Below are 12,632 nucleotides of genomic sequence, written 5' to 3'. Positions count from 1 at the left end.
TTGTCGTTTAAAGTAGCTTGCGTTATATTAATGGTAGCCACACTAATAAATAAGACACCCAGGGACAGGAACAAATCCATCTGGTCTTTTCAGAAGTTTGGAGATGTGCATACGAGCTTAAAAAAAGAAAAAAGGTCATCCTAACAGACAGCAATCAACCAAGCTGTAACATACTTCCAAATATACATGATTCGTGACTAGAAAACGACAAACTCACATTTCATACTATAGTCGCACTTCGGCAGAGAGGGACGGACGATGAACTCCCTGATGCAAATTATCCAGAGAACAGTCTGGAGATGAAGGGCCCGAGTGTGCAAGACTGATCTTAGAACAGCTGCGATTTTACTACGGAGACCTCAGCGAGAAGTGCGTTCTCTCCGGGACGCAGTGCGTGTCCGGGCTAATACGCAAAGCAGAACTCGTTAGTTCCAGCAGACAGATCTGATTTATTAGACAGAAACCAGATGGTTTCCCATTAGCTCACAGTGCTGAAAATAAACAGCTCGGGACGAAATTAAGTTTGAATGAACGGGTGCGTTGCAGTTTAAAGTAAAAACGGTTTAGCAAATCGGCCGACATTTAGGAAGACGGAGCGTCTCGACAGGGGACACGGTCTTTTTTTTTTTTAAGCGAGATGATGAGTGACCACAGGAGGGTCCGGGAAGGAAACGCCACGTGGTCGGTACTGTAATGATCCCATAGCTGCAGCACGAACGAGATCACGCTTGCACAAGGCGCCGAAGATAATGAATGTAATGCTAGACGGGAGGATGCTATTCGTCTGTGTCGGTTACGATCATCAAAAGGAAGCGAAAAACAAGATTTACGGGTTTTGATCTTTTCCGAATCGCCAGTAACTCGTATCTCAACCACATGACACGTGCGCGTCATCCAAGTGAAGTGAAAAGGAAGGATACGTATCTACTGTCACGCTTTTAATAACGCTTAATAACGATTCCAACACCAACAGCTGCTTTCATTACATATATAAACGATATATCGGATATGTGATTACCCTAAAAAGATGACATCACTATGCAGACATGCGTGCGGAATTGTGAACAATCGGCGCGCAACAAATGAGGCCGGGTGGCAAATCTTAAACACGCCTCCAAAAGATCCGAATCCTCTCTGGGTTTGTGGAGATGAAAACGATGCGAAATACACACGGAATGCCGTTGGGCGGCCCGTGTGCACGACTGCACACCCATCCAGCCCCGTATATAGAGGCGCTTACCTGTTCAAAGTGTACGAGCCGTTCCTTTTAAACCTCATGCCGACGGACAGCAGTCTGGCGAGGATATCCAGAGTGGTTCGGGTCTGACTTTCTTTGCGCAGAGACTCTCTTTTGCTTAGCGTCTAAAGACAAAGACGGGCAAGGCTTGGGGCAGGCTTCGTGCAGACTTTCCATTTGTCGATGCAAGACCGCCTCCCCCGATAGCCATGCTTCCGCAGGGGAGGGTTAAGAAAGACTAGGGAGCGACACTTTGTGAGGTCTCCCTATTTATATGCACAAATAACAACTTGTATCGGACAGAAACCGCTGTAAAACGAATGGACCAGGCGGTGGTGGTAAAACTGCAAGATATGCCTTGCGACAGATACAATTTCTTTTCCCTGGAAAGAGCAAAGGACTATGATGAATATCACTAGGGAATATACCGCGTCCTTCTCTCCCGTTTTCTTATGGTACCTCCTCCTGCATGGATGGCTTTGGTTTCATCAACTTGTGCGTAGACAGTAAAATTACAGATGTGAAGCTATGGAGGCAGGGGGAAAAAAAAACCCGCACCTATCTGAAGTGACATGCTGGTTTCACTCAAAACAACTCCGACATTAAAATACATGGCTAAAAATAGACCCCCCCCCCCCCCCCCAAAAAAAAAAACAAAAAACTAAAAAGCATAACCATACATTTTCCAACAAAACAGTGTATGACACTGTACCCTAATTTCACTCTGGTGTCATGCCTTGAATAGGAAATTGTTCTTAGCCAAATATGGTCAGCACAGCATCCGAGCCCAATTTAGACTCTAGCCATCTAAATCTGCCAAGAACCTTCTAAATGACTGGACAAATGACAGCCCCAACAGGGACAAAATAGAGAAATATTTAAAGTTATTCTTTTGTTCTTAGAAGTTCTTTGAAAGGTATCCAAGACATTGTTGGTTCTTTGCTAAAAGTGAAATTTTATTGGCCCTGCCGGAAAAACCCGTCCTTGAATAAACGATCGCCCGAGTCCCTTTCATAGTTATGCAAGAAGTCAAAAGGTGCCTCATTGCTTCATTCATATGTGGACTAAGTGCAGATCTCCTCCATCTCCTGCTCTCTCTGTCTCTCTCTCAGTCTTTGTATCTCTATGCCAGCCCTCTTTCCCTCTCCTGTGGAGAGCTCGGCCGGCAGCTCCAAGTCCGGCACCAGAGCCGTTCATTAGCGTGGCGGTTGTGCAATCTGCTCGGAGGGCACAGGAGTACAGGAGGCCTCTGCCACAACAGAAACACACACACACAAAGTGGTACAGTCACACACAGCCAGACACAGGCCCACTTTTGTTCTGCTCTTCACCACCGTTTTATACACACAAGCTGTGAATCTTAACTAGGGTGGTTGTTAGCAGTTGTAGACCTGTCATGTAGCATCATGCTGTACTGGCAGGAGTGGAAATTTAAAGCTGAAAAGCTAAATACTAAACTACATGCAGCTACTCTAGAAACGGATCATGTTAAATACTACACCATTTTACAGTTTTAATCAGCGTTATAAGAATGAATGAAGTTACACCTGTATCCAAAGATGCTTTACAATCAACACACTGCACAATGCTTTTACATCCAGTCGACAGTCCGGTGAGAAGCAGCAGTCAATTGTGCACAGCATACTCGCAACCGTAAATCACAGCTCCCAGGAGGACTAAATCAGGCGGAGGATGGGGAGGAAGGACAACACCCAGGACAGGGCGCCATCCACCACTGAGCGTACGGTCATTCACACACACTTGCAACAGGATGGGGTAGCCATGTTTCTACCTAACCTCCATGTTTTTGGACTGTGGGAGGAAACCGGACACCCTGGAGGAAACCCACACATACACAGGGAGAACGTGGAAACTCCACCCAGATAAGGACATGAACCCAAGACTCTAGCGCTGAGAGGCGCATGTGTTAACCACCAAGCCACTGCCTCTGGGCACTAAGCTTTTCATAGACGTGCATACCCGCACATCAGCCACTTTATCAGACTCCTACCTTCTACCTAGAAGCATTGTAAATGTCTTGGTGCACTTATAAGCGTACGATTACACACATCCACTACCCAGCTCATCAGCGTAGATGGTCCTTGAAGCACCACTGACTAGATATTATTTACAACTCTTCTGAACATAACATTAACATTAATGGCAGTGGGTGTTAAGTAGAAGTTAAACCCCCAACACAGCACACTGCAGCACATGAAGAGTTGGAGTCTGGTTACACATGGTAACAGTTGCAGTTTGCAATTACATACCCAAAAGGTCTTTATATTAAAGTAGTGTGTATGCATGTGTACACATGGTTGTTTTGCGGCATTGGACCTTTGGTTAGCGTTCGTTTGTGTCCCTTGGTTGGGCCTGGCCCAGCTTCAGTACTGACGTTCAGCGCTTTGCCAGATTTACCCCGTGCTGGGCTCTGGCTCAAGGCTAGGTTTAGCTTTTTTTTCCCACAGCCTTAACGTTCGGGTTTTTATCAAAGACAGACTTTCAGGGAAACGCTTGCCAAAAAGTTACAACAGGGAAATGTGGGCCATCCATCAGAAGGTGAGATGGTAAGAGCTGGGCACTGGAACAGAATGCAAAGCCAAGCGTGAAAGCCTGGGAGAGAACCAGCAGAGCGTTCCAGCTGTCATACCATAAACTTTACGGCACTCAAGAAGTGAAAAGATGGACCTAGACACAAAGTGTCGAGCACACACACAAAAAAACAACTTAAAAAGCCAAACTGAGGTACTGCAGGGTTTCTAAGCCCAACAAAATGGCCTCTGTAAAGGGGAAGCACCGCCCACTGACTCCAGTGCATCCTGGGAGTGGAGAAGCATTGAGCGGCTCCGACACGGGCCATGTGATCTGAGTGACGCAACTGCGACCTGAAATATGACAGAACCTCTGACAGACATCCCATCTGTGGGCGCGAGGCTGTAACACAATCACTCAGCAGCAGACAGACAAGAAGAAAGGCAGACGGCACCAGGGCAGACCGCACTGGGCCACCGTGTGGAGCAGCCCAGCCAGGCCCAATTAGGATCCATTTATCCTCATGCCCATTAGATTAATTTGGCTTCATGTCCATATGCAATGATGAACAGAGTCTTAAAAACTCCATGGCACCAACTACATACTTATAAACAGCATCCACAATATATGAGGGAAGTCTGTATAAGGCATTACATGTTCATGCTCTCGGAGAGATGTTCCCTCAGTGACGCTGCTCCCGTGGGAGCCTGTACCCCATCAGTCCTCCGGTATCTCCCTACGTCTTATAGCATTGTACACACATCGGTCTTCTTTATGTGCTGGGTGGGACATGCCAGTATCCCTACACAGACATGGGGGGGGGGGGCAACCCCCCACCATTTTGATAAAGCCTTATATCTAAAATAGATTTTTAAAAAATACTATAAATGAGTTAAGTTGGAAATATTCATGATTTAAAGCACTACTTGCATGTCTAAAATATAATAATGAGTTATGTTGTAAACAGGATTAGGATGTACATGGGGAAATATGGAGTGTATTGCAGGACCATGATTAGAAGAGACAAAGGACTGTAAAAACCCTACTGCCATCTAGTGGACACCCACGTATATTCTCCAGGGCTGTGTGGAGGCTATATGGGATGTCTTGTATGAACACACGCTTCAGGAAGGAAACATTATATATCAAGGGGGTGGGGGGCATAACCCATAGAAGATGTTATTAATCATGTGACTTACAGCCTGCTTCAGCTGAACGACTCGAGGCCGTGCGCTTTATGACAGCCCTCCAGGTTATGCTTAGCTATGCAGTAAAGTGGGCTCGATTACACGCTAGGTGACATACATCTTCAGTCTGAAGACACACAAGGGGCAGAAGAAAAGCAGGCTGTGAACCCAGGAGCCCAACTCCTCTGTACACGCTGCTCTTAAACTTTTGTTAATAAAGCACACCGTGTTAGGCTGTACTGTAGCTCAATTCCTGTACGAGTAAGCCTGCGAAAAACGAGAGGGGCACCAGTGCTGGGCGTTGGGAGATACGAGTTCACTCCGTTACCGAGCCTCACGCAGGGTACAGAGCTTACAGGCACAGAGGGAAATACAGCTGCTCCCTGGAGACGTGCTTGTCTTGTTTGTTTTAGATGGGGCACATAAAGGAGAATCTTTAGAGAAGTGTAAATAACAAAAAGACCTACAACGCTGTAGCTCAGAAGCAACCAGTCACTATAATGCCAGAGGTGCTGTCTCAGTAAAAGGCAAAAATGCAGTCCAACTACGCTGGACTAGAACAACAGGGGACTACTCCATTATTCGCCTAGTGAAAACCCTAAATTCAGCTGGAGTACAAGCCTGAACTGATGCGAGTGTTTAACGTGAGCGCCTGTAGGTCTGTTTCCTAGCCCCCTCAACCTCTGGACCATGTCACCAAGCACCTCCGCGGCCTACAAGGAAATGCAGAAATGTCCTCAGCACTGAAGCAGCACTAGCACAGGCAGCTGCCTACATTTCTAACAGTGGCAAGCCTCAGGAAGGGAGCACTGTGCGGTCCCATGCCTTCCACACACTACCCACGGGCAGGCGTCTCCCGAGCCTCACAGGAGCTCGGCCAGTCCGGAAAGGAGTCCGGAAGGAAACGCCACACAACTGATCAGGAAGTGAGTGATTCTGCAGTCTCATGCTGAATTTCTCAGGAGTGAGATTTTTCTCCCTCCTGCCCTGAGAAAATTCCAGGCTTTTTCTGTATTCCTCGTTCCTTCTCAAGACCCATGCAGGTGCTTCCACTCATCAAAATTCACACAACCATTTCTTCATTCAGAGGAATATTGACATGTACATTCAAAAGTCTTGTACTGAGTGGGTCAGTCCTCAACATGAATATGCTGTGAACACGGCAAGCCTTCCATCAACCCACACATGGAAAGCTGAAAAGCGTTTCGGCACACACCTGATTCAACTCATCAGGGGTGTTGGGGCCAGAGCAACACAAAGGGGTACCGCACACGACCGTCGTCCACAGCTTCAGGCCAAGTGATGAGGTCAGTGAGCGCTTCCTCCTACAGCCTTTAGATCAGACTGCGGCACTACAGATGTGCGATCATGCCGTCCATTCTGGAGACCCGCTAGCACAAAGGCCGTATATGCTTTCAAAGCATCTGCTAAGCTCAGCGGGCTATACAACCACACTGTAGTAGTACTGTGCACTGGCATCTTTAACTCAGAGGTGCCCAACATTCGCTGGGCTCACAATCGACTATTCTACCTACAGCACAGTCCTGCTGTGGATGTGTGAGAATGGATGGTGTAAAGTGGGAGAGGAATGCGCCACACTGACAAAGAAAATGGTCATAAACGTCAGTGTCTCTGAACGAAAGGAAGTCCAGAATGTCTCACACACTCGCACCCTGTCTGTGTCTCTCTAGCTGTCGGTCTTCCTCCCCCCAAACTCTAAGTGAGGAGGGAGAGGAACTGGAAAGCTCTGCGGAAGTGAAGCCCTCTGGGTCGTGGCATAGCGATCTCCACAGCAGGAACTTGACAGAGAGACTCTGGAGTTCAAGCTGAGTGCAGCTGCTGGAAATGCCGACCGGGAGGACAGCGTGGTGCCAACTCCAGGTCAGCAAAACAAGGGCGGCTCGAAACGGCCCAGTCTGCTCTTCTGGACAAGTCTAACATTACATGAGTAAGGGTTGCACAGCCTACGCTTGCCGCTCAAACAGGGCCCTAGCTACGCTTACGGCTTTGCAAATTACATCCGAAAACACCCTGAGCAACTACACAGATTCTTTAGATTAAAGTTCAGTCCATATCATGAAGATCTTATTGCAGTATAGAGTGATTGTGTCCATTTGACATCAGTGGACACATGGACAGAACCTAGGAGAATGGTCTGTTGCACGCGCAGGCCAGCCTGATAGAGCACCAGCGATGCCGGCTCCGCAGAGCTACACTGAGCGCAGTTCTGCAGTCTGCTCGATAATTGCTTAGCTTCAGGCCGGAGACACTGGCCCGGGTCCCGTTGCTGGCTGAGATGGGTTTGGAGCTCTGACCGCCTGCCAGCCATGCTGACCTTTCTCCCTGCAACTGTGCGGTCACCACCTTGGGCTACGGTGACCTCTGATCCTCTGCCACCAGAGCCTTTGGATCTTTCTAGAGCTCTCGCTCTCTCTCTCGCTCTCTCTCTCTCTATAAAGATTGGTCTGTTAAAATGGAACAAATGTAAATGAGAGTGTCAAGCAAAAAGACTGCGACAACCAAAGTTCACCAAGCCGCCTGCATTTCCTAGCTTCAAAAGAAGCAGTAAACAAGGTTATGAGTGTTGCTTCTACCTGCACAGCATTTTGGTTTTCATCACAGGATGAATAACCTACTTTGAGTTTTGTACAAATTCTTTCCCCGCTCCTAGTATAGACAAGGTCACAGACCCGTTTAGTAATGCAAAGAACCGATCAAAACTCGCAGAGATCAAGCAGCCAGTGTCTTTTGAGGTGATCATCATCATCATCATGGAGGTCATGTTCATGGAGGTAATGTTCATGCCATTTTCCACTTGACACCACAAGCCCTTCGGCATCCGCTGCAGGCTGGCGATTAAACAGACCGAATTCAGGACATGGAGTTCCAAACTCCGTTATTCAAGCATTTCAAGCAGCAATAACTCTTCTGTGTTTATACATACTCTTCCTCGATAGCTTCCCGAGTGTGACTGGTGCACCATCTGGAGCCTAGGAGAAGGAAGTCCTTCTGTGCAATGGAACGAAAAGTCAGACGACCCTTTTAAAAACCTGCCCCAGCCCACGAGGTACCGCAGCCCAGTAGTGTAGGAGCTATGCTCCAGCTCGGGACGTCGGGACTCAGTTGGTTATCACTCATTCCGTGCCTTCAGCTTTCCTGAAGCCCGACAGTCTTAACCTAATCCTGGCCGTGTCACAAAAAGAGCAAATCTTTCCGTCTCTAACAAGCACAGCGCGTCGGCTTGCTTCCTATTGGCTGTTTCCCAGAGCTCTCTGACAGTAGGAAATGCAGCAGACATATGGGCCTCAATATGCTGGGATTAATTAGCCACTCTTTAATCTACCCACGAGCTCTCACATGCCCCATGTCCTGGGCTCAAAGTGTGCAGGTTGTACCTAATGCTGCAAACATTGTGTGTGTGGTGGTGGAGGGAGATCCCTGCTGCAACCGTATATAGTCCAAGTCAGCATGAGGCGAGAGGGGTTTGCAAGCTCACACACGCTGGGTGACCTAGAGAACAGACAAGCAGCCACAGGACCAAGCTCAAGGGCCTGGAGCTACACAGCTTCAAAAACAAGTGTGAGCACCCGTCTTGCTGCTTGCTACTGCAGTGCTGCGACGCTGGACACTCGCACCCTCGGTCAGCATGCAGGGTGGCCCCCTCTCAGACCCTCCATCTCTGGTTCATAAAGGATTAGAAGGACCTGATGAGTTGAGTTACAGCAGCTAAACACAAACAGGAAACGAGAGAACCGCTGTTCTGTCTCTAGTCTCAGTCCATCCTTAGAGTCCATGTCACTGTCAATGAGTAAGAGACTTTGGGTCCCGAAAGCATTAGAAGTTCTGTTAAAAGCTGACAATCTTGTACTTGGACAGTACAGACCCATATGAATTTCTTTATGGATGGCGTATGAGATTTGCTCTGGTCTGCTTGTTAGCTCATTTTTAATTTTTTTGGCATTTAGCTGACGCTTTTATCCAAAGCGACGTACAGTTATGACTAAATACAACTTAAGCAATTGAGGGTTAAGGGTTTTGCTCAGGGGCCCAACAGTGGCAACTTGGCAGTTGTGGGGCTTGAACCAACAACCTTCTGATTACAAGTCAAGTACCTTAACCACTGAGGTTCCACTGCGTACATCTAACTTTGTTTGCACGGGGAACGAAGGCAGTTGATCAAAGAAATGAGACCCTCAGAAAAAATCATAGTGCAAACATGGACAGCAACAGGCACTATGAAAAGTTATGACTAAAACCCAAATGAGGGAGAAGAGAACATTGTAACTGGACTTTTTGACTGGAGCAGTGTAGAGAATGAATACGAAAGGGTCAAAGTGCTTTTCATAGCAAGAACAGCAAGATTTGAAACAGCCACTCCAAAAGATGCTGGACTCTTCAACGCCGTTAATTATGCTGCCTAGAAAGATGAGGTAACACTACTATGAGCCCTCGAAGCTAATTGCTAGTACTACCTTCTATGATGTTAGCTACAGAGGAGCATGAGAACCAGGGGTTAAAGACAGTTAATACCTCTGTAGTTAAGACACCACAGATGTTTATTTTGATCAACTTGACATCAGCACTCAATAAAAACCAGAAATGCTAATTAGTCCTCGTTTGATATAACAGTGAACATTGCCTTAAGTAAGTCGCTCCCTCATGGCAGTGTCTGTAAGCCATACTGACCGCTAGGCCAGGCTGCAGATACCACGCCTCCACAACTCGGCTGTGCTGAACTGCTCTCAGAGATGCATGTGGCAGCCAGCCTGATGCAACACTAACATAATCCAATTACTCCATCTCCCTGCCCGGAGTCATGTAGCAGAACGCAGAACAGGGAGCTCAGATTCCACAGTCTTTGGGCTTTCGGAACGCTGCTTGGAGCAGTTGGCCACCATGCAATTGTGCATTTGAGTCACATTACCACAACTTTTCCAGTATCAGGCTGGTTTATAATTCTACATGACCGGCAGTAAATACACAGAATCAGTATAACCTATGAGCACTGATTTTTAAATGACTATAAGCATGAAAATATTTTCTATGACCAAAGTGAAACAATTGGTGCTAAACCTAAAAAAACGAACAGAGAACCAAAAGTGACCAATCAGAAGTCTTGGTTTGTACTTCCCATACAAGCCCAGTCCCTCTGAACCTCCTCTGAGAGTGTACCACTCTCAGTCTTCTGATCAAGACCTTTTACTAACTGTGAAAAAAAAATATGTCCCCAAATCTCAAGGGTGGGTCTGTGTTCCAGAAGGTTCTATGCAGACTAACTATTGTTTATAACAGCCACCAAACACAAGTCTACACAGAATGGGCACATCCCCCTGTAGAGAACAGTCAGCATCCTTTAGGAGCTGAGTCACAGGATGAGCTCACATGTGGGGAACTGGGGAAATTAACCTGTTGTAAGAGCACATTTGATTTTTTTGTGATAACAGCAATATCAATTCGGCCAGGGCCTAATGACCAACATGCCCCAACACAACCCAAGCACACAGGAAGCTGAGGCTCTAAAATGGGTCTTTAGGACACCGTGGAACCATTCGGCCCTGACAGTTATACTGCTGTTGCTTTCGAGCTGCTCTCGCATTAAGGAGACCATCACAGCTAAGCCCTCATGTCACAGTGCAAGCTGCGCTCTGATCTCTGGGGTTTAAACAACCTTAACCTTCAATAGTTTTGGTACAGTTCTACGTCCATCTACTACAAGCAACAGTCCATCTACTACAAGCGGTGCCAGACCAAGGCCAGGAGGATTGTGAAGGACCCCACCCATCCCAACAATAGGCTCTTCTCTCTGTTGAGGTCAGGGAAGCGCTTTCGCTCCCTGAAGACCAAGACAGAGAGACTGAAGAGGAGCTTCTTCCCACAGGCCATTTGGGCCCTGAATCAGGGCAACTGAAACTGTGGGGACCACCACCACCACCATGTAACATAACTGTAAAAATGTTCAATTACCACCATGTAACATAAAAACTGTAAATATGTCATTTTACAAGATGGATCTGTACATTCTGTACATTGTGTACATACATATATACACTGTACATGGTGTATATAAACATAATATACATATATTGTACATACATTGTTAATATATTTTTGTACATATATAGAATATATTTCTCTATGCACCCCTGTTTTCTTTTCCTCAGTTTGTACAGAGCACTCTCCACCATTTCACTGCGAGTTATACTGTGTATGACTATGTATGTGACAGATAAACCAAACTTGAACTTGAGCGTCATTAGGACAGAGCGGTAGTGAATGGTGATACAGTAAATGTCAAGGGCTCGGATGAAAACATCTTACTGCCACTGAGTGAATGATATGGACAGAATAAAGGCCACCTGGTGCAAAAGAAAAGCAAAGTGAAGGGAAAAAAGTCACTTCATATTGGGACAGTCAAACTAATCAGCTTGTGTAATGAACAGAAAAGCAGGATGCCATAAAGGGATACACAGAATGCAGAGCTGAATCTTTGAGCAGTTGTCGTTTTGGACTCTGCTGGCATCGCTAGTTCCCTACAGGCTTGTTCTGTGTGCAAGAGCAAACAAGGTGGGAGTGTGACAGTGCCAAAGAAAACACACAGAGTGCCGACCCCAAGGACGGGACGAGACGCAACACAGGACAGGACGGAACGCCGTAATCCCCTCAAACAGCCCGCCCACCCACTCCTGCAAAGCCAAGAAAATGAGAAATCAACCAAACCCCATTAATCAAAGATATTTTTTCAAACATGATATAAAAGTAGTCCCATCTGGTTTATTCCTGTATACACCAAAACTCGATAATAATTTAATGAATGCTTGTATTACAATATTAGTTCACCCGAGTCCATACATCAGTGTTCCTTTTTATTCGTACTGTAAGTGCCAAACATGAATACGTTATAATCTGGCAAATCATAGTGGATGCATTAACTGCTGGTGCTCAAACCTGCAGAAAAAGGACACTACTGTGTTCGCAACCAAGTGTCTGTGCCCAGTCTACACTCGAACACACACAGGACTGCTGAGACGTGGTCAGAAGGATCCCAACTGCAGCACAAAGTCTTGCCGCCAAAAACGTCAAAGCCATTGTACAAGTTAACATTATGCCCTCAAGTACTTCTTAAAATACAATATGCTTATCTGTTCTCCACCCAGCAGAGAGCATTTCCTTCCCCTGGCCACGACATCACTTCCCCTAAGCTCTGCATACGTGCGATGTGCTGTGCTTCATACGTGTGATGTGCGGGGCAAACGTGTGGCAGAATCCTGCATTCTGCCTGCCTCAAGTGACATGCGCCGGCTGCTGGTAGCAACCGACTTCGGTCACGTCCCTGTCTTGATACTTCACACCCCAGAGTCAATAACACTAACTGGATGCTTCGCAAGTCGGTCGCCTTCGCTTGGAAGTCGTTTTCGGTTCTCAAAGTGACAAAGGTGTGACTTGTTCTGTGGTTAAATAGGACAAATGAAGCACAGGCCTAGTTAAATGGGAGCAAATAAGATAACGCAACAGCTGAACACACAAAATGAACCTAGAACACATCCACAGTCTTTAAACATTGTGAAAAAGATGAATGACAATAGAAATGCGCAACTTCCAGTGAAAAGGCCTCCAGAGGCTGCGTCACCTTTCAGCCCCAGCAGGACAAAGGACTTGGTGCTTCTGTAATTGGAAAA

The 12,632-nt window shown here is 46.7% G+C and overlaps 1 protein-coding gene across 2 annotated transcripts in view; it reads right to left on the bottom strand.

Annotated features, from left to right (window-relative positions):
- Nucleotides 1-12,632, bottom strand: part of mob2a (MOB kinase activator 2a) — a 33,953-nt gene that overhangs the window by 18,691 nt on the left and 2,630 nt on the right. The window contains exon 1 of one of the 2 annotated variants that reach the window (XM_027015174.3): nt 1,241-1,442. The exons of the other annotated variant lie outside the window; for it this stretch is intronic. Coding sequence (XP_026870975.1) covers nt 1,241-1,278 — 38 coding nt within the window. The 5' untranslated portion in view covers nt 1,279-1,442. Of the gene's footprint in view, nt 1-1,240; nt 1,443-12,632 lie in introns of those variants that run through there. 2 annotated transcript variants of the gene reach the window in all.

The sequence above is a fragment of the Electrophorus electricus genome, chromosome 4, assembly GCF_041902795.1.
Source record: "Electrophorus electricus isolate QZ-2024a chromosome 4, ASM4190279v1, whole genome shotgun sequence".
In the NCBI taxonomy this organism is placed as follows: Eukaryota; Metazoa; Chordata; class Actinopteri; order Gymnotiformes; family Gymnotidae; genus Electrophorus; species Electrophorus electricus.
Note: the sequence above shows the minus strand (reverse complement) of the source record. Positions and strands in the feature narration are given on the sequence as shown.